Source organism: Pteropus medius, unplaced genomic scaffold (assembly GCF_902729225.1).
Source record: "Pteropus medius unplaced genomic scaffold, Ma_sr-lr_union100, whole genome shotgun sequence".
NCBI classification, from domain to species: Eukaryota; Metazoa; Chordata; class Mammalia; order Chiroptera; family Pteropodidae; genus Pteropus; species Pteropus medius.
Genome location: NW_024351730.1, coordinates 24,982,622 through 25,005,940, shown reverse-complemented (window position 1 = coordinate 25,005,940; position 23,319 = coordinate 24,982,622). Strand labels below are relative to the sequence as shown.

General features: G+C 37.5%; 1 protein-coding gene and 1 pseudogene across 4 annotated transcripts in view; one reads left to right on the top strand and one right to left on the bottom strand.

Annotated features, from left to right (window-relative positions):
* SEPTIN11 (septin 11) overlaps positions 1–538 on the bottom strand; it is a 119,839-nt gene extending 119,301 nt beyond the window's left edge. For 3 of the 4 annotated variants that reach the window (XM_039845517.1, XM_039845516.1, XM_039845515.1), the window contains exon 1: positions 345–537. In XM_039845517.1, the coding sequence (XP_039701451.1) occupies positions 345–374 (30 nt within the window). In that variant the 5' untranslated portion in view covers positions 375–537. Of the gene's footprint in view, positions 1–344 lie in introns of all 4 variants that reach the window. The other variant, XM_039845514.1, reaches the window with a different exon arrangement.
* Positions 539–11,369: 10,831 nt separating this feature from the next.
* On the top strand, positions 11,370–11,488 carry LOC120588406 (uncharacterized; annotated as a pseudogene).
* The last annotated feature ends 11,831 nt before the right edge of the window (positions 11,489–23,319 follow it).

Sequence of the window (23,319 nt, the reverse complement as noted above, 5' to 3'; positions counted from 1 at the left end):
AAAAGGTGTGCGCGGGGAAAGGGAAAAAGCCGAGAAACACCGTGGCTAAAAGAATCCTTTTAAAGAGAAAATAAGAGAGGGGTCCTTTTTCTCTCGCACCCCCGTAATCCGAGCGCAACGAGGCGATGCACTGTTGCATCATGTATTAGCCGAGCCTCGGGGCTCCTCGCCCTCCCCTCAGTCCCAGACGCGCGCCCAAATTCATGCACACACCCACAGCCCCAGCCGCCACTGTCCGGAGCCCCCGCCCGGGTCCCGCGGATTCCCACCGGCACCCTCCCGAAAGCGAGGTCACCCAGAGCCAGAGGAGCAGCAGGAGAGGGAAGCGAGGCCCCAGCACTCACAGCAGACGGTCTCCCCACGGCCACGGCCATCGTGGCTGCGGCTACGGCTCTGGCTGCGCCCGGGTACTCTCCGCCAACACTGGCTGCTAGCAGCTCCGGCTCGGGCTCCGGCTCCGGCTCGCCTCCCCCGCGCCTCCCTCGCGGCTGCGCTCTGCTAGCGCCCGGGTCCCGCGCGCAGCCAGCAGCATCTGCTCCCCCCACTCCGCCGCCCCTCCCGCTTTATTAGAGCAACATGGCCTCCCGCCTGGAAGGGACCATTTGCTTCCCCAGAAAGGGGTGTAAACCTGAGAGCAGGGCCTGAGGTGGTGGGAGGAAGGATGGGGGGCGGGCCCCAAGCCCGGGTCAGCAGGATGGCCCTCCTGGAATGTAGCCATTGGCCCGTAAGCGACCCTCTCCGGTGCCATCGAGAGGCCCCCAGCCTGTGCGCTGGCCGCCACCCCCGCCCCACTACGTGCTAGAGTCCGAGTAAAAGCCTGGGCGCGGAGGTCCCAGCCCCTGGTCCAGCCACGCGTTTGGCTAGGCGAGCAGCTAAAGCCGCTGCGGAGAGAGGCAAGGGACACTGGAGCAAGACAGGGGACAACATTTCATGGAAAGTTAGCCCGGTGCAAGCACGCCCCACCCGGAGGAACCGGCTTGGAAAGGGTGCGGGCCATCTGGGAGAGCAGTAGGAGACTAAGGTGGGGCTGGGAGGACCCCAACAAGGGAAGAGTTGCCCCTGTCCAGTTCTCTTCAAAAGGAAGAGACTAAAAGGCAGGCAGCTGTAAGCTGTCACTGAAGCACTCGGACGGGTAGAGGACCACAGTGGAGAGGAAGCGGCCGTAATAGTTGCTGCTGTGAACTGTCAACCACCGCCGCTTGAGAGGAAGAAGAGGACGCCCCCGCTGGAGAGTTAGCACAGCCGCGGACTGCCTGGGAGCGTGGGGGCCGAGGCCTCCCCGGGTGTAACGAGAGCTCGCAGGTCACACGTGGGGACTCATCCGACTTTATGTGGTCGCTAGAGACAAACCCGGCGGCGCGCGGGCGGAGGGGCGGGGAGTTGCGGCTGGGGCGCGCGGCCACGGCGCCAGGCGGGTGACAGTGGAGTCGGGCGCGGGGGGACTGGGAAGCCCCTCCGCGGTGGGGAAGGATCTTTCCAGCAGATGTTGGGGCGTTACCGTGTGACTGACTGTGTGGCGGGCAGACCAGCAGAGCCTTGGTGCGTGCCGGGTGGCGCAGAGCTGGGCGGTGAGGTGTGTCAGAGGTGCGGTAGATTCCTGTGGCCCCTTGTGGGGCCGGAGAGGGGACCCACGTCGACAAAGTGATTGAGGACAGCCACTGGTCGGGGGTGGGGAACCAGTTGGATTGAAGCGTAGGGAGTGTAGGTAGGGAGGCGGTGAAGGGCTGTGATCAGACCTCTGGACTGCGCTCTCAGAGAAAACCCGGGCCTAATGAATAGGGCGAAACACACAGCGCTTTAGACTGGGGCGCCTCGGAGTCTGACCAGACACAGCAAGCAGATTTCTCCGGGCTTTGCGTCCGTCCCTCCTGCCTTCTCTGCCCTGGGAGAACGCAGTACGCGAATGGGCCGCGCCGCCTTGGGCTAAGGGTGAGTGGCCTCCAGGTGCAGATCTGGCTGCTGCGAGGCAGACCCTGGGTTGCCCCAAGAGAGGTCGAGTCTGTGGGCAGGCCCAGACTTCCACAGCACTAACCGCTTCAGTTTTGACCCCTTTCTGCCCTCTACACTTCAAATTTTTTGAAGTCAGGTACCACCATTTTATGTCAAGCATACAGTAGGTGTTCAGTAACTGTTGAATTAAGATCACCGCGGGAATGGGTGCTATGCAAAAGGAGGAGCAAGAGAAAAATACTTGTATCTGCTGTATAGACATTTTGTTCTTCCTCCCATAGAGATTAGACAGCGGCACTGCCCATGGACAGGAGGCCTCAGGTAAACCCGATAAAAAGATAGCTTCACAGACTGCAAACCGGATGTAAGGGCAATTGCAAACCAGCTCTCCATTTTGTGTTGTATACTGCAAGATTTAACTAATTGATTGTTTTATTTTTATTTACTTTGTAAATGCTCATTTTGAAAACAGCTGACTAGATTCGAAGAATGTGAATTTTTACCCTTGTGCGTAGGTTAGTTTATTCTCATCACAAAGGCTTAACGTGACTTATTCCAAGATCTCATCTGTTTGAGGAAACTCTTTTAGGACAAAATCATTACAGTTTACTCAGCTTCTGCCTAAAATTTTTCACTGACTAGTAACAATGCCTCAAATTCCCACTTCCCTGTCTTTTGGGGGCAGGTAGTCATAAATGTGTTTAATAAAAATACAATGTAATTACTATTGGCCAAGGAAGGCTATTTCAAAATGTCAATTCTCATTCTGAAGTTATTTAGTAACATTCTACAACCAGACTACCTAGGTTCAAAATCCTGGTTTTATCACTTCATAGCTGTGTAACCTTGGGTAAATTACTTAACCTTTCAATGCTTCAATTTTCTCATCTTTAAAATCTGTTTAATAATAGTCCCTCACTATTAGGGTTGCTAAGGGATTATATTACCTTTTTAACTCTGTGTCCAGTACTGTGCTAGGAACTAAAAATGTTTAAATGAGGATGCCTCTCTTGACTCTTAACCAGTGCACAATCTGCTGAAAGATGTTTAAACAATGCTGATAAATAAGCCATATCCTAGAAAAGATATATGAATTATGATTTGCATTTTAGAAAAGATCTCTAGTGAATATTTGACATTGTTAGTAAAATAAGATTTATTCCCTTTTTAATGGAATCCCAATTTATTTGGGGAGATTTACCAATGAATGTTCAGAGGCAGAATGGAAATGTAGAGGCGAAAAGTAAATGCCTTTACAAAAGGCATTTACAAATTACTCTCCATCAAATTCTTCCATTTACCAACAACAAAAAAATACAGCCAAGAAAGTATGTGATCTAAGCGTGGCCAATCAGACACTGTCAAGTTTGAATCTTGAGTCAAGTGACACAAAAATAGCACAAATTATGCTCCATAATTCATTTTTATTTTTTACCTTAAATTGTCCAGGGTTTGTTTCTGTAGCTTGCAATCAAAGAACCCTGTCTAACACGAGGTCACCTTGACTGCAGTAAAAATGAGTTGGAAAGGAACATGGCAAGAGACGGAATAAGTTAGAAGCTATTGCCACTTTCATTTCAGACAGTGTAACTGGCAACAGATCTTGAACTCCTCCTGCAAAACTACATGTAAAAACATTCCAATATTTTAAAACATCTAAATTGGAGAGGAAAAAGTTAAACCATTTCTATCTGCAGATGACATGAACTTGTATATAGAAAATCCTAAGGAATCCACTAAAAAAGCATTAGAACTAATAATGGGCTCAACAAGATTGTATCGATATAAGGTTAATACACAAAAATCAATTCAGTGAACAATCCAAAAATGAAATTAAGAGAACAATTTCATTTGCAATACCATCAAAAAGAATAAAATACTAAGAAATAAACTTAACAAAAGAAATGTAAAACTTATACCAAAAAATATTATTGAAAGAAAGTTTTTAAAATCTAAGTAAATGGAAAAACATCTTATGTTCATAGACTGGAAGATTTAATATTATTAAGATGGCAATATTCCCCAAACTGATGTACAGAGTCATCACAGTCCCTATCAGAATCCCATGTGGCTTATTTGTAGAAATCGACAATCTTATTCTAAAATTAATGTAGAATTTCAGGGACCCAGAATAGCAAAAATTTGGAGGACCTCTACTTCCAATTTCAAATTTTACTACAAAACAACAGTAATCAAGACTGTGGTACTGGGATAAGTATAGACATAAAGATCAGTGGAATGGAATTGACAAACCAGAAGTAAATCGAAGTGTCTATGGTCAACAGAATTTGACAAAGCCATTCAAGAGAAAGGATTTCTTCAGCAAATAGTGCTGAGACAACTATATAGACAGATACAAGAGAATAAATTCAGACCCTGATCTCATACCATATACAAAAATTATTTCAAAATATATCAAAGGCCTATGTAATAGCTAAAACTATAAAACACTTAGAAGCTAAGTATATAGAGGTAAATTTTCATGACCTTGGATTTGGCAAAGGATTCTTAGATATGACACCAAAAACACAAGTAACATGAAAAAAATAAATAGATTTCATCAAAATTAAAAATGTGTTTCAAAGGACATTATCAATAAAGTGAAACAACAACCTACACAATAGGAAATATTTGCAAATCCTATATCTGATAAAGGACTCGTATCTAAAATATATAAAGACCTTTTACAACTCAATAATAAGAAGGCAACCCAGTTTTTTAAATGGTTAAAGGATTTGAAGAAACATTTCTCCAAAGAAGATATTACAAATGGCCAATAAGCAAATGAAAATATCCTTGACATCATTAGAAGGAGCTACCACTTCATATCCACTAGGATGGCTATAATATATATTTTTTTAATTGGATAACAAGTGTCACTGAGGATGTGGAGAAATAAAATCCCTTATACACTGTTAGTGAGTGCAAATAGTATAGCCACTTTGGAAAACAGTTTGGCATTTCCTCAAATAGTTAAACACAGAGTTACCATATAACTTCACAATGTCACTTCTAGGTATACACCCAAGAGAAATTAAGATACATATCCATACAAAAACTTATACAGGAATAGCCATTATTTACAATAGCTAAAAGGTGGAAACAATCCCAATGTATAGCAACTGATGAACAGATAAACAAAATGGTATATCCATTCGATGGAATATTATTTGACCATAAAAAAGGAGTTAAGTAGACATCCTATGGGAAAAGAGCTAGTCGCAAAAGACCACTTGTATCATTCAATTTATATTATATGTCTAAAATAGGCAGATCTATAGAGACAAAGTACATTAGCAGTTGCTCAGGACGGAAAGAGATGAGGTGATAGGGGGTGATAGTTAAAGGGTATGGACTTTATTTTTGAAGTGAAAAATGCTCTAAAATTTATTGTGATGTGTAGGATTTCAATTGTTCTCCTCTCCACCAGAAGTAGATATATATGCAGTTCTTATATTTTTTTGCATTTTATTTTAAATATATAACATATTTAAACATGTACATTATAATACACATTTAAACATGAATATTAAACATATGAAAATACAAAAAAATAGTATAAGGAGTCCCCGTGTAGCTATCATTCAATTCAGCAACTATCAGTTTTTGTTTTTTTTATGGGGACATTGGTTAAGGAAATCTAGTAAGTTTCAGCTGTATATTTTAACAGTAAGGCGTATATATATATGTTTACACTGTGTGTTCACCGCCCATAGTTAAATTTCTTTCTGTCACCACATATTTGACCCCTTTTACCCTGTCTACCTCCTCGCTCCCTGCTATCCTCTGGTAACCACTAGTCTATTGTTTATGTCCATGAGTCTCTGTTTGTCCTATTCATTTGTTGCTTTTAGGTTCATATCCCACATATAAGTGATATGTGATTTTCAACTTTTTTTTGTCTGGCTTATTTCGCTTAGCATGATTATCTCGAGATCCATCCATGTTGTCGCAAATAGCAGTATTTCATTTGGTTTTCAAATTTTAGCCATTCTAGTAGTTTTGCGGTGGGACCTCAATGTGGTTTTAATTTGCATTTCTTAAAAGACTGATGGCATTGAGGATCTTTTCATTTGCTTATTTACCAACCATATATATCATTCCTTGGTTATGTGCCTTTTGCTTGTTTTTTAATTGAATTGTTTTCTTATTTATTCTTATGGGTGCTAGATATAGTACTTTATCAGATATGTATTTTACAAATATTTTCTAAGGTTTGTCATTTCCTTAATAAAGTCTTTAAAAAGAGCAGAGATTTTAATTTTATGGAATATAATTTATTGATTTTTTTTCTCTTATGAATTATACTTTTGGTGCATAAGAAATCTGTGCCACATGTTTGTTTTTCTTCTAGGACTTTATAGTTTCAGTTTCTAAATTTAGGTCGACAATCTATTTTGAATTAATTTTTGTGTATGATGTGAGATAAAGATTGACGTTAGTGTTTTTACACAGGCAAATTTTCCAGCATCACATGTTGAAAAGACTCTTTTTTTCTCCACTGAATTGCCTTTATACCTTAGTCAAAAAACAATTGAGCATATATGTGCTTGTCTACTTCTGGACTCTATTCTGTTTCATCGATCAATGTGTCTATCCTTTTGCCAGTATCACACTGTCTTCATTACTGTTGCTTTATAATAAGTCTTATGATGAGGGAAAATGAGCTCTCCAGTTTTGTCCTCTTTCAAAATTATTTTGGCTAATCTAGTTCCTTGGCTTTCCATATAAATCTTAAAATAAGCTTGTAAAATTCCACAAAAAAACTATCATGGGATTTAACTGGGATTGCATTAAATCTATAGAATCAGGGGGAGAATTAACACCTTAACAATATCAAAATTTCCAGTCCATTAACATGGTATATAGCTTTATTTAGTTCCACTGCTTTCTTCAATAATTTGAAGATTTCAGCATACAGATTGTGCATTTTTTTTGTTTTTTCTTATTTTTTAACAGTTTTATTGAGATATAATTCACATATCATACAATCCACCCACTTAAAGTATACAATTCAGTGTTGTTTAATATATTTGCTAGTTCCAGTCTCACAATTTCCTCCCTTTGTTCCTTCAGCCCTAGGAGCAGTAATGACTTAATGTTACTAATCTTTGCGTGACTTGCCATCTCTTATGTGTTCTTCTAACTTTGCCTACTTCAGTGCTCCTCAAATTTTAGTACATATAAATCACTTAGGGATCCTGTTAAAATGAGATTCTAAATCAGTAGATCTGGGGCCTGAGATTCCCCATTTCCATCAGACTCCCAGGTGATGCTGACACTGCTGACCTGGTGATCATACAAGACTAGCAAGGGTTTACAGTTCCTAAGTAGTCCCTTTATTTAAGTCTCTTCATTCATAACATCTACAGTAAATTCTTCTTTCTATTGAGACCCTGATAGATACAGATGGAAACAAAAAAATTGAAATTGTCATGCACGAGCTCAATCTCTTTCCCTATTGTTAAAACATTTGTTTAGAAATTTATTCTAGATTCAATTAAATTTTCCAATAATTCTCAAACTGCCCCCCTGCTCTTGCTACTTTTTATTTTCTTTGAAAACAGGACAATTTTTGCTCTTCCTTATTTTTGGGGGGCATTTCTTATTTTTCTCTGGCTTCCAAAAGCTGACTAATATAGATCCTACAATCACTTATACAAAGTCTTTCATGAATAATACATTCAGGACTGGAAAGTTTAACTCACGTTAAACAACTGGTTACTCATTTACCACACTGGATTTCAGTATCCATTTAGTCATTCTTTAGTCATGTTTATTCTACCCCTCTTTTCACTTAAAAAATTATTTTTGAAAGAGGGGACAAAAGTTGAGGGGTTTGCCTTTTCTCTTGGCAATCTCTTGGAGATTTCAGCATACAGATTGTGCATTTTTTTTGTTTTTTCTTATTGGATAATATTGGATTATCCAATAGCATCGGCACCTAGCAGTGGCTTTATTCCTTTCTTGTTCACCCTCTTGTGGCAAGTATTACTCGAAAAACAAAAAACAAATTTTGAAAATGTCTTGGCATTCTTTTTAAAAGCAAAAATTATCTAAGCTTATAAGAAAGTATCAGTTCTTGTAGGATTCTGCTACTCTTTGATACATGCTCTTTTAAAATCTGATCTCATTAAGGAGCGTCCCGTGAAATGACATGCTCGCTGGAGTATGACAACTTGGCCTGCTGGCCACTCTCCTTGGCAGCCAGCCTCAGAGCTAGGTCAGTTCCCCTAGTTCTGGCATTTCTAATTCTCAGATCATTCGTTTCTCCCTGCAGCCAGTCATCATGATGCCAGTTATTGTTCCTTTTTGTGAGCCTGGAACATTTATGTAGTTTAAGTCTCCAGACTACTAGATACTACTAGCCACTGAATCAGGAAAAGAATTATACATACATACCTGTATATTGTGACATCAATATCAATTCTGTATTCTCACCTTTTGTCTCAAACTATTCGTTATCTACCATTCTACCAGCATCTATTTCCACTGGCCGAATAACTCTAGTGCATGGGGTTACTGTGCACCTTCATCTCCCTTCTTCTAGACTGGTGTGTTGTTTTTTTTTTAATGAGGTAAAAAATCCTTTATTTCAGTCATAAATGCTCTACTACCTAATCTACCAGTAGCTATTGGATTGTGTTCATCTATTTTTGTTAATTTTTCCAAGTTCAATTTGCTTTTCTATTAATCTTCCCTTTCCTACCTAAGATTTCAAAAGTCGCCAGCACTGTATTTCAAGTTTCTTTTGTCTGTTTGATTTAGTCCCACCTGGATCAAGAGAAGTGGATATCGACTGGTTGGTATGATAAATTTTGGCAGAGTATGCTTCCTGCCCCATCATTATAACCTTTAGTAAGATAGCAGAATTGGCCATTGTAAAGCCGCCTCTTTGATCATCCACAGTAAAAAACATGAGCTTGGGAGTCAGCACAATTAGGTGCATGTTATTGCGCTGCCAAATATCATAAGCTTTGCAATTTTTTAAATTGGTATATTAATTTGGGAATGGGCTAAGTTGCCGCAATAGAGATACCCCAAAACTCAGTGGCCCAAAAAAAAGATGTTTATTTCTCTCATGAAATAGTCCAGGAGGTGGTGAGCAGTCCGGAGAGGTCTGGCAGCTATGCTTCCTGTGGTTATCCAGGAGTCAGTATTCCTTGTTCTTATCTTGTTACTCTATCAATTTCTGATTGTTACTTCCCCTACTCTGATCAGAGCGGTTCACCAATACCATATCCATAGTTTAGCCCATGGAAAGGATGAAAAAGAAAGTGGAAAAGCAATTTCCTTTTAAGGAAGTGACATGGGCTCACAATTGTAAAAACTCAGTCACATGAACATACTTAGCTGTAGCGGAGGCTAGGATATTAATCTAAAATTAATATCCCCACTAAAATGGGGGTGAGTCCTATTTGTAAAAGGAAGAAATGAAAAATGGACATGGGGGAAACCAGCAGTCTCCGAAGTAATGTATTTACATAGTTAAAAAATAATGTATAATATAAAATGGTGTAAATAAAGTCTCCCACCCCACTCACCATCTTTCCAGTTCCCACCCCTCTCCTCAAGATGTAAATACTTTATTAGTGTCTTGTGTATGCAGAGTTTTCTTAAGCAACTTCAAGCAGATATCTTTATTTCCTATCTTACCCATGTTTTACATAAAAGAAAAACATACTATGTATATCATTCTGCTCCTTGCTTTGTTTATTTAATAATGTATTTTGCACATTCTTTTATATGAGTGCATAGTTATCTTCCTCATTCTTTTTGCTGCCTAGTATTTTTAAGGATGTATCATTATTTAACAGTCCCATTGATAAATTCAGATTTGTTTCTAATCTTTCGCCATTACAAACAATGCTGCAATGACCTTGTGATTGTCACTTTCCACATGCGAAAGCCTGTCTGCAAGATAGGTTTCCAAAAGTGAGATTAGCCAATCATATAATATTGAGCCAATCTTTTGATCTCTTTGTATCCCATTTTCTTTTAAAACGAAGCTCATAGTTACCACATAAGTAGGGTCATTATGATAGGGAAATAACTAAATATAAAAATATTATACAACAGCATCAAAAACAAAATAGAGATACATTTATCAATATATGTGCAAGATCTATACCTAAAAACTATAAAGCACTGCTGAGAGAAATTAAAGGAAACCTAAATGGAGAGGTTTACCATGTTTATGAATTAGAAGACTCGATATTTTAAAAATGGTAATTCTTCCTAAATCAATCTATAGATTGAATGTAATCCCACTTGAAATCTCAAAAGGCTTTTTAATGAAAATTAACAACCTGATTCTAAAATCTATATGGAAACACAAAAGACCTAGGATAGCTAAAACAATTTTGAAAAAGAAGAATAAAGTTAGAGAACTTAAACTACCTGATTTCAAGCCTTACCAAAAAGCTGTAATAATCAAGACACTGTTGAATTGGCCAAAGTACAGTCATATAGACAGACCAAATGCAGACCCATATGTGTATGTTGAATTGATTTTTGACGAAAGTGCTAAGGTAGATCCATGAGAAAAGACAGTCTTTTTAATAAATCATACCGGAACCATTGAAAATCCATATAGAAAAAAAAGAACCTCAACCTTTATTTCACTTATACACCAAGACTGAATCCAAATGCATCATAAACCTAAATGTAAACACTGAAACAGTAACACTTCTAGAAGAAAACATAGGAAACATCTTAATGACTTTGAGTTAAGCAATGATTTCTTAGTGGGGTTACAGAAAGCACTAACCAAATGGACATCAACAAAATTCAAACTTTCGCTCCTCAAAAGACACCATTAAGAAAACAGAAAGGGAGGCCACAGACTGGCGGAAAAATATCCACAAAAAACCTGCAAAAAAGTTTTTTAATGGGCAAAATATATGAACATACACATCGTAAAAGAAGATATATATTTGGCAAATGCACATGAAATGATACTCAACATCATTAGTCTTTAGGGAAATGCAAATTAAACCACAATTATATACCACCTACTAGAATGGTAAAAATAAGAAAAACTTGCAATACCAATTGTTAGGGTGGATGTGGTATAACTGCAACGGGAACTCTGGTGCATTTGGAATGTAAAAGATACAACTGTTTGGGAAAACAAGTTTGCAGTTTCTTATAAAGTTAAACATATATTTACCATATAACTCAAAATTCTGATCAGAGATATTTACACAAGAGAAATAAGAGCAGGTATCCAAAAAAAAAGAATGTTCATAGCAGCTTTATTCATAATAGCCAAAAAATGGAAATAATCCAAGAGTCTTTCAAATGGTTAACTGATAAACAAATTATGGAATATCTATACAATTGGACACTATTCAACAATAAAATAATGATACCTGTAAAATCTCAAAACATCGTGCTAAGTAGAAGAAGCCAGACATGTCTACAGCCATGCTACCCTGAACAAGCCTGATCCCGTTTGATTTCAGAAGCTAAGCAGGGTTGGGCCTCATTAGTACTTGGATGGGAGACCACCTAAGAAGACCAGGTGCTGTAGGCGTAAAAAAAAATAATAATAAGGGATTGTAAGATGACAAGGTCGTTGTAATCTGTGAGGTCAACCAAGGGTTGCCTTACCTAAAAAAGAAAAAAAAAAAAAAGCAAAAAAGAAAAAAAAAAAAAAGCCAGACACAAAAAAGATTCCATTTACATGAAATTTTAAAAACATAAAACTAAAGTTATAGAAAGCAAAATAGTGGTGGCTTAGGGTCTCAGGTTGGGAGGACTGACTTGAAAGGGGCAAGAGAGGAATTTTGGAGTGATAAAAATATTCTGTATCATGATTGTGGCAGTGATTATATGGGTGAATAATTTTGTCAAAGTTCATTGATCTGTATACTTAAAATTGGTATGCACTGGCGGAAAAATATCCACAAAAAACCTGCAAAAAAGTTTTTTAATATATATATTATACAGCAATGAAACTTTTTTTAAAAATTACTGTACCAATGTAATTGTTATATCAAAAACTGTAAGAGTAGGTCTCTTCCTCTAGAAGTCATTGCATACCACTGTACTTATGTTTTGATTTGAGTGCTTACTCTGCGTCAGGAACCATGCAAGGTATTTTGCATGTATATCTCATTTAGTCATCACAAAAGCCCTCTGATATCTCCTTGTTTTACAGATGAAGATAGTGATGCACATTAAGAAAATTGTCCAATGTCCAATTATTGTGATACTAGTGGCAGAGCCAGGATTCAAACCCAAGTTTTTTAGACTCCATCATCCACAACTCTCATTATCATGCTATGTTTCCTCCTTAGCACTCACATCTTCCTTAATGCAGATCTTTGGAGTTTCACTTACCATGCCTAGAGAATCACCTCCATTATTAAAACCTTAAGAAACAAGGTTTGAAGGAGAATCTTCAGATGTGAAGAGACAGTTGATCAAGCAGACCTAACTCAGTTCTTACTGAGTATGTGTTCAGCACAACCCGGAATGTACATGGCATTCTTCATACATTTGCTATTATTGTTGTTATTTTTTTCACCTAATTATTGATTTTCTTCCTTCTTGTGTCACTACCATACTGATACCCAAGGTCTGCCGATCCCATTTAATGCTCTGGCCCCAGGTCAGACAAAAACCCTGCCCTATTTCCTTCCCCCTTAGCTCAACTGAAATTGGCTGGAAAAAAAAAAAAAAAAAGATTTTACTGCTAGTGAAGTACAAAAGACAAATAAGCAAAGTGCATAATTAAGAATAAAACCATCTGGCTTACAAAGTATATGTTCTAACCATTTACCAATTAAACATTTACCAATAATGTACTACGAAGAAAAAGGAAAGTGTAAGGCAATGCATATACTGCACTACCATTTCTATGAAAAGAGGCTAGAAAGAGAAAGGCTTCTAAATGAACATGCATAGACTATCTTCAGGAGGATGCGCAGGAAACTGATAATAGTGTTTATCTCTCTGGAAGGGCACATGGGGCAGGCGTGGGCCAAGGTAGTAAATATTGTGGGTGACTCAACCATATCTATTTTACCCAAATACATTTGGAAAACTGACTTTTCCCTCAGGGATGGCTTTCATAGGCATAAGTATGGTTCCACCCCTTGTCAGTGAACTGTTATAGGTGACCCAATTCCGTCTGGCAAAATGAAAGGAGAGGTTTGCTGGAAACTTCTGGAACTATAATTTCTCACTCTTGGGAGAAATTCACAGGAGGTCAGCTTTTCTCTCTCCTATTGGACACAAACAAGGAAAGCATGAACCCCCTATGTTCTCATTTTACAACCATAAAAGAAAGTCAGCTTCAAGCTGAAGCCCATGCACTTAGGGAGCAGAGTAGGAGGAAAAAACCTGGGTCCTCGATGATTCACTGTTAGGCTGCTAAATCAACTAACTCTGAACCCTATTTCCCATCTCTTTGATAGTGAACTAATACATTTCCCTATCATTTAAGCCAGTTTTAGTCAAGTGTAAAGTTTCTGTTACTTGCAGCTGAAAACAATCAGTGCAGATGGAGACATACTTTTTTCCTTTTATATGATTTCCATATTTTCCTTTTTAAATGTGCATGTACATCTATTTTTAAAAATTTTTACGAGTTTACTGTGTTCCAGGCATTAGGAAATAAAGTAGTCAAGAAAAATCCCCTGATAAGAGGTTAATATCTAAAATATATAAAGAACTCATACAACTCAACAAAAGGAAAACAAACAATCCAATTAAAAATTGGGCAGAAGACCTGAACAGATATTTTTCCAAAGAGGAAATACAGATGGCCAATAGACATGTGAAAAGATGCTCAAAGTCACTAAGCATCAGAGAAATGCAAATTAAAACCACAATGAAAATATATCACCTCATACCTGGCAGAATGGCTATCATCAATAAATCAAAGAATAACAAGTGTTGGCGAGGATGTGGAGAAAAGGGAACACTCACGCACTGTTGGTGGGATTGCAAATTGGCAGGATTACAGCCACTATGGAAAACAGTCTGGAGGTTTCTCAAAAAATTAAAAATGGATATAGTTTTTGACCCAGCAATTGCACTTCTAGGTATTTATCCAAAGAAAACCAAAACAATAATTTGTAAAGTTTTATGCATTCCTATGTTCATGGCAGCACAATTTACAATAGCCAAGATATGGAAGCAACCTAAATGCCCATCAACAAACAATAGGATAAAGAAGTTATGGTTCATACATATAAAATGGAATATTACTCAGCCATTAAAAAAATGAAATCCTATCATTTGCGATGATATGAATAGATCTAGAGGTTATTATGCTAAGTGAAATAAGTCAGACAGAGAAAGATAAATACCGGAAGATTTCACTTATATGTGGAATCTAAGGAACAAAAAGAACAAACTAATCAAAAACAGACAAACAAGGGGGTGGCTCCATAGTGTAGTAGTTAGCACAGCTACCTGTCTGCTTTACAGGCAGAAGGTCCTGAGTTCGCAGCCCAGGTGGATCCACCATACCCTGGGTGTGCACCAGAAGGGTGTGGGGGGAGATGCCCCGCCTTCAGAGATCCAGTTCTTAAGGGGAGACAGCAACATCTATAGGTCAGGTGTGGAAGTGGGGCAAGGGGAATTAAAGAGAGGGGGGAAATAAATAAAAACAGACCCACAAGTATAGAGGACAATCTGGTGTCAGCCAGAGGGGAGGGGGTTGGGGAGCTGGGAGAAAGAGGTGAATGGTTAAAGAAGTACAAATTAGTAGTTGATAGATGGTCACAGGGATGGGGAGCACAGCATAGGGAATGCAGTCAGCAGTAACGTAATGTCTAGGTGGAGAGCCAGAGGAGAGAAAGAGCAATTAGAGAGATTGTTTTATAAACTATATAAATGTCTAACTAATATACTATATACTTGAAACTAGTAATAAAATAAAATTTAAAAAGACAAAAAAGGAAAATCCCCTTTAATCTTAAGGGTTTTTTTCCTCAAGATGTGTTTCTTAAGAGACTTGCTTCTTTCCTCTCAATGAGCTCAACCATCTCAACTCCTCTTCAAAAAAGATGTGGATTTACCCTTTACAGTGTTAATATAAGTTGAAGTATATGAAACTGACATTTTTCGTAGGTCAAAATAGTCAAATGTTGGCAATAAATCTCTAACAATAGTGTTCACCCAGCAGAAATTATACGCATTTTACTACCAGGGACACCAGTCCCTCCCGCCAGTGCCTTGGATATGCTAGGCACTGATGAGCTTTTCCCAGTTGCTGGCTGTTTCCATCATTTCTACCTCCACATCACAGAGAATTGATGGAGAAAGGTAAGAGCCCTGTAGACCAGATCACTACATATTTGTGCTGTCTACCCATTTTGTTGTTATTGTTTATTTTATTTTGTTTTTTTTTCCTATTGCTTATCATTTCCTCTAGCAGCTAGTCCATGCTTCCTACTTACAGAGAAAACCAAATCTTCCCAGCAGAAGTGCCTTAATTCACCCTCAAACACAAATTGGCACCTCTGCATCACTCCTCTTTTCCAAAGATAATGTCCCCAGACCCTGTCCTCTTAATTGTCTGATATTGAAATAGCAGGTAAAGAAAATAAAAAGACACTAATATATTATAGAGTATTGGTTAGCTATTTTTGCATAGCAAATTAGCTGAAAAGGTAGTGACTTAAAACAATAAACAGTGATTATCTCACAGTTTCTGTGGGGCATGAAATCAGAAGTGGCCTATCTGGATGGTTCTGGCTCAATGAGCTCAACCATCTTAAGGGTCTCATGACACTGCAGTCACAGGTTGGTTGGGGCTGCAGTCATCTGAAGGTTTGGCAGGGGCTGAAGGATCGGTTTCCAAGGTGGCTCACTCGACTGCCTAAAAGGTGGCATTGGTTGTTAGTGAGAGGACTCAATTCTTCACCATGTAGACCTCACCCTAGGGCTAACTGAGTGTCCTTATGACGTGGCAGCTGGCTTTACCAAAACAAGTGATCCAAGACAGAGACAAGAGCAGGGTGGAACTCATGAGGTCTTTTACAACCTAGCTTTAGAAAATCACGCTCTATCATTTCTGCCATGTCCTCTTGGGTATTGAATTATTTCTATTCAGGGGAAGTGATTCAGAAGTACAAATTGCCAATTATGAAAAATGTCATGGGGATGTCAAGTCAGCATAGGGAACATAGTCAAAAGTATTGTAATAACTACATATTGTGTCAGGTGGGTACTAGACTTATCAGGGTGATCACTTTGTAAGTTATATAAATGTCTAATCACTATGTTGTACATCTGAAACTAATATAATATTGTGTGTCAACTGTAATTGAATATATTTTTTAATTAAAAAAATTTTAATTATCTACTCAATGTAGGAAGTGACTACATGGGGGTATGAATAGCAAGAGGCAAAAATCACTAAAGACTATCTTGAAGGTGCACTATTATGCATAGCTATTATTTTCTCCATTTTACAGGTGAGAAAATTGATGCTCACAAGGTCTGTGAGATATGTCTGTCACACCGATGGGGATCCAATGCAGTCTGATTCATCGTGCACTTGCTACTATGCCATCCTGCCTCAGATGTGGTAGCCTACCATCCTAGAATGACTAAATTGTTATGTTACTCTTAAATTATTGTTTAATTTTTTGGGCTAACCATATTTTGTAAATTTTAATTTTTCATATAAGGCTATGCATATGGTAGATACCTGGTAAATAATTATTCATTCATCCATCCATCCAGTAAATCAACTTTAAAATATAGAAGGGCTCACACTCTTACGAAGGGTTGACATGGCTACTGTGCATGCCTGGTTGATAGTCTAGTTTCAATGGGAGCAAATTATATTAATAATAATAATAATTAAGAAAGCTAGAAGAGGGGCTGGACATGAATCAAATTGGCCTTAGCAGAGAGGATTGGGGAGAAAAATAAAGAGGCCAAATCTATCACTTCTTTTTAGGGTTAACTTCAATCTGTATCTGATATCTCTCTCTCTCACTCTGACTCCCTCCTCTCTCTCTCTCTCCTCCTCTTTCTCTCACTCTCTCTCCCTCTCTTCTTCTCTCTCTCTCTCTCTCTTTCTTCTCTCTCATCCTTATCATTATCCTCTCCAGTTAGATGAAAGCAACTATTATGAAAGCAATTGAATTTAAATGTATAATCAACTCTTTCTCTGGTCCTATGCAATAACAGGGTTTATGTTTCTGTCTGGATTGAAATTTTTTTCTTTTAATTTGTTTTTGTTTAGATAAATTATATATTGTGTATGTTTGTGTATATAGATATATATTCATATTTATTTACTTATTTATATATGAGAATCTTAGAATCTTTAATAATCTAACCTCTCAGAGAAAAGCATACATTAATATGTTGGTATATTTTCTTCTAAAACTAAATGTTTTTCTATAATTAAAGTGATGCTCAAAATAGTACCTATTCTTTTCACTACTTAACATTATTTTTATATTGTTGAAGATCCTACAAGAACATTACTCTCTAAGAGTCCACTGATTATTTCTGAATATAGATGTACTATGACCCCTTTGCAAAAAAGTTTGGAAATCTCTGAAAAATATAAAAACAAGGATCAATCATAATTCTGCCATTCAGATAGTCATGTCACTGTTTCCGTATATTCATTTCTAGATATTTTCTATGCATATTTAATATATAGATATTGATATATTTGTAAGAAAAGTGCTATTTCACTTAATCACCTTTTTCACTTAAAGGTATATAGGAACAATTTCCATATTAATACAGACTAGCCTATATTACATTTTTAATGGCCACAACTAGCCATTGATATCTAGATTATTTTTATATTTCATTTTTATAAGTGACTCTATGGTCAACAGCCTAGCACGTGTATCTTTCACTGCTTATTTAGATATTTCTTTAGAATAAATTCCTGGAAGTGGGATTGGTGGATATTGTAGGACTTGAGAAAAATCTTCATCTTTAGCTGCACTCAGTACTTCGTAATACTTCCTCCATGTTTCAGGAGCGTTGTAGAAATAGTCTTTATTTGTATGGATTACTATGTGTAAAAATTATACAGTAGAAATACAACCATTAAGGGCATGGCAGTGGTGTTGTTATTTTGGTTTTGGTTCAAGCAACAGAGACAGACACTGACTAAAGTTCTCAAGACATACGTGTTACAAGAGCCTGGGTGACTCACAAGGAGGCGTGAACAGTTGGGCCTCATAGGAGAGGAGCCATCCCTCCAGGCGTGAACGATGGCAACGCTCAGCTTCATTTTCCAATATTCTGTCACTGTGCTCAAGTCTCAAATGCTGAGGTATACGTTGGGTTGGCCTGGCTTGGACTGTGCGCCCACCCCTTGGCCAGTGAGTGTGCGTGTGTGCACATGTGCCTTCTTGGATCCTACCAAAATCCCAAGGTACAGACATATCAGTCCCCAAAAGAAAAATGGAAATGCTCCTTCTAAAGGAAAGAGTCAGGACTGCTGCACAGGCAAAAGCAACAATTTGTATTACCAAGATGCTATTTGTATTCAAATATGTGTATGAAATAAGGGCATAAGTTCATCTCTGTAAATATCTTTAAATGATAACAGAAAAGGCATTATGTAAATATGTTTCAATATTTAAGCATAAATTAAGGATTCAGGTAATGCTCAGAGGGAAATTATCTTTAATTATAAGTAAAACTCTTTTTAAAAACAAAACAAAACAAAAAAAAAAACAAGGAGTCCCCTGATTGGCAGATAGTGACCTGAGAGCAGATGCTAAAGTGGTTCTGTGTGTCAGATGTTTATTAGAGATGAAACCTGCAAAAGAAGTGGGATGAAGCAGGATTGGGCACAGGGAGAATCCGAAACAAAATGTAGACCCAACAGAGCCTCAGCCAATCAGTGCGAAGTCTGTAACAAATATTGCCCATCAGAGTTGTCTGCCTTCAAGCAGAGCTGGCCAGGCCCTTACACCCGCCTTGCTCGGTCACTAGATGGGCTGCTTCCAGAGCTGTGACCGCAGGAGGGGCATCTCTCTGCAGGTGAGACAGACCCCAAGGAGCTGAGAGTCGAGACTGTCTGCTAACTGCACTCCCGGCGGCTGGAAAGCAAATCCCTTGAAAGAGATTTGTGTTGTGTATTTATTATAAGCCCTTTTTATATTATCACGGATCCTTTTTATATTTTCAAGTTTCAAAGCTATTTTCTATTGGCTATCATTTTAAAAATAAAGTGTATTTTAAAATGATTTTACATTTGCAGAAAAGTTGTGAAGATATGTAGAGTTCTCATATAACCCATACCCAGTTTTCCCTGTTATTAACATCTATATTACTTTGGTATATTTGTTATAATTAATGAATCAATGTTGATACATTATTATTAGCTTAAATATATAATTTACTTAGATTTCCTTTGTTTTTACTTAATGTCCTTCTCCTATTCCAGGATCCCATACAGGACACCCCATCACATTGAGTTGTCATGTCTCCTTGGACTCTTCTTGGCTGTGATATTTTCTCATACTTTCCTTGCTTTTGATGACCTTGACAATTTTGAGGAATACTAGTCAAGTATTTTGTAGAATGTTTCTCTATTTGGATTTGCCAGCTATTTTCCTCATGATCAGACTGAGGTTATGAGTCTGTGGTAGGAATATCAAAGAAGAAAAGCCATTCTCATTACATCATGCAGTGGAGAAACTTGACAAACACCACCTCGGCCAAATGATGAAGGTCAATGTCAACAACAATGAGTCATGTTGTGATAGCGCAGTATCCTTGATATGCTGTAATGAGAATAACATTGGGAGCTCTACAGTTGGCCACTGTAGCTCTTTAACATACCCCCATCATTCTTTTCGTTTGTTTGAGCATTTCCTTACTTTCTGGCAGTACAAAATGCTACAGGCTTATATTGTATATTCCTTGCCTGGATCCTAGAATCTATCATTTCTCTAATGGGCTCTGGTTCTTTATTGGAGAATGGTATTCGAAACCAAGATCTGGGCACTAGGTGTGCTCATTGCTAACTGTGGTGTGGTTACTTCCAGGCCCTCTCAGGGGTCAGAAAATAATGTGTCTTGCAGACCTGTGTATATACACATATCTATAAATATTTCTACTATGTAGCCATTTGGATTTCTACTGAGTTAAACATGAGTTCATACAGATGTCTCCAAATCAAATCCATTACCACTTAGACCATCCAAGCCATCTTCCTTATTTGTCTATAATCTCCCACGCCAACAGTGAGAAACCTGGCTCTCACCACCATCCATTTACTTAATTGTTTAATTTTAGGGTACATGTGCAGTAGTTTCAGAATTGTTAACATATATCCCATGAGCAACAACTATCATTAAAGCACAGTATTTATATGCTCTACATTATGTACAGTTTCTTTTGCCTTTAATCTACAGACTCCACTCATTTCCAAAGTTACTTAGGTCAGTGCCTTTGTCCTCCCACTCCTTCAATGAGGATATTTCACACATTTATAATTTAGTTAGATTCTTTTGTCACACTCTATGCCATCATGGGATTCCCCAACCTCCTAAATGAATTTTTTAAATTTACATACATTAAGATTCACTTTTCATGCTGTCAGGTTTTATGGGTTGTGACAAATGCATAATGTCATGTACCCATTACATATGTAACCCATTATAGTATCATACAGAACAGTTTCATCACCCTAAAACATCCTCTGTATTACAGCTATTTGACCCTTCTCAAACCACTAATCTGTTTACAGATTTTATAATTTTGCCTTTTCCAAAATCTCATAGAAATGGAATCACACATTATGTAGCCTTTTTTAGACTGGCTTTTTTCAGATAGCAACATGTACCATACTTTCTTTTTACCTTTTATTCAATATCGAACTAATGTGATGTACAAACAAATTCCTACCAAAAAAATATAACAAATCTTAATTAGGCTATGAATAATTTTTTTGGTACATTTTGAAGCTTTTGACACAAGTTGCTGTTCTACAGAAAGGCTGTCTGCCCTCTTGGTAGCACTGGGTATCATTTTTTAAAATCTTTGCCATTTTCATAGTACAAAATAACAGCTTGGAGATTTTTAATTTTAAATCTATATGACAATGATTGAATCTTAAAAATAATTTTACTAGCCATTTTTTTCTTTGTAAAGTTCCTACTTATATCATTTGCCTATTATTTCCATAAGTAGTGATTCACTTTTTTTCCTGAGTTATGCATGAAAGATATCAACTGTTGTTACAGATAAGTAAAATTGTCTGTCTGGCTGCAAAATAATCCATAATATGAGTGCGTTAAAATTTATGTAATCGTTCCCTGGTTATTGAATATTGGGTTGTTTTCAAGATCTTTTTTTTCTTTCTCTCTTTCTTTCTTCCTTTCTTTTCATTCTTCTTGCTATCATAAAAAGCACAATGAACATCTTTGTACTCATGTGTCTAAGTTTCTAATTATTTCCTGAAGAAATGTTTTTGGAAGTGAACTTACTGGATCTAAGAGTAGGAATATTTTTAAAACTCTTGATAGATAGAGTTGAGTCATTTTTCAGAAAGAACAAACCAATTATTTTCCCCACTACCAATATGAAGGGTTCCCACACCTTCATAAAGAAAACTGATTCCTTAAAAATAGAACTACCATATGGTTCAACAATTCCACTCCTGGGTATATTTCCAAAGGAAATGAAAGCATGATTTCAAAAAGGTATCTCCACTCACATGTTGCAGCATTATTTACCATAGCTAAGATATAGAAACACCTGAAGTATCTGTCAACAGATGAATGATTAAATAAGATGTAATGTATACTGTATATCTACAATGAAATATTATTCATCAATGAGGAATAAGGAAATTCTGCCATTTGCATCAACATGGATGGACCTTAAAGGGCATTATGCTAAGTGAGAAAGACAAATACTGTATGATATCACTTATATGTGAAACCTAAAAAAGCCAGACTTGTAAAAACAGAGAGTAAAATGGTGGTTACTCTCTGTTTTAGGGGAATTGGGGAGGTATTGTTTCAGGGTGCAAATTTGCTTCCAGCATAGCGATTATAGATAATAATACTGTATTATAAACATCAAAATTGCTAAGAGACTAGATCTTAATTGTTGCCACCACAAAAAAAGAAATGATAATTATGTGAAGTGATAGAGGTGTTAGCTAACGTTATGGTGGTCATCATATTGCAATATGTAAATGTTTCAAATCAACACATTGTACAACTTAAACTTACATAATGTTATATGTCAATTATATCTCAATAAAAGTAATTGTTAAAAATATAAAAAATTATTCCCTTTGCACACACTCGCACTGCCCAACAGTTGCCTTTCTGGTCTGGAGCAGGCCCAGAAAGTTTAAGCCTGTGCAGATAAGTACGGAAGTCCTAGAGTGGTCTTGTTAGTTAACATGTGTAATGAAGAGCTGGTCGTATTGACTTGCCTACAGCTGCTTTCTACGAGGTTCACGCTACCTCGCTTCATCATTTTTTAGAACTTCCACATAAGCTGTGTGTTCATTCATGGAATTTCTACAAACTAAGAATGCAATTTAAACTGAATAGGGACATATTAACAGCAAACAATAGCATACTTGCTAAATGCACTTCCCTAGGAAAGCTATAGACCAAGAAATGAAAGGAATTCAATCCTAGCACTGAAGGAAATACAAAATATCTACCATTTCTCTGTAGAATTGTCATGCTAAAGTCAAATAAATGAACTTTTCATGATTAAAAACTTGTGGAATCACTGAAAAGTAATCAGGAAATTTATATTTATACATGGGCTGTTTCTTATATTATTAATGCTCTTCCATTTATTTCTTCAAGGAAATAATACACCATTTATGACATTTCATGTAGAAGTAAAATTATAACTTCACTATAGAAACACAGTGAAAAGGAGAAATAAGGAAGGAAAAGAAAAAGTAAAAACATTTTAGCAAATATTTTTCTAAGAATTTTAGAAATTTAAAATTTTAATCATACCTAAATTTTCCCCACTCACAACATTTTCTATGTGTTTTGACGCCTCATAAAATTAGGTAAATATGGTTTAGCAGGATGTAAACATCACTTAACTATAGAAACAATCTAAACACTGCCTAGAACCTTGACATTCTGTTTCAATTGTCAGATATAATAATAATTACTATTTGTTGGGGTCCTACTATAAGCTCTAGTAGGTGCTCTACATACATGTTCTCAATTAAACGTCATAATTGTGAAATGAGGTTTACCAAAGTGAAGTCTAAGACAGGAAATTATGTGCAAGTTGATTATTTGGAGGTGATTCCAGGAAGCACAAATGAGTGAGTGGGAAAAGTGAGACAGGTTGGTGAGAGAGTTTTTAAAAATTAGGTTATTGTGGAAAATAGGGGCTCAATCCAGCCGGGGCCCCCTG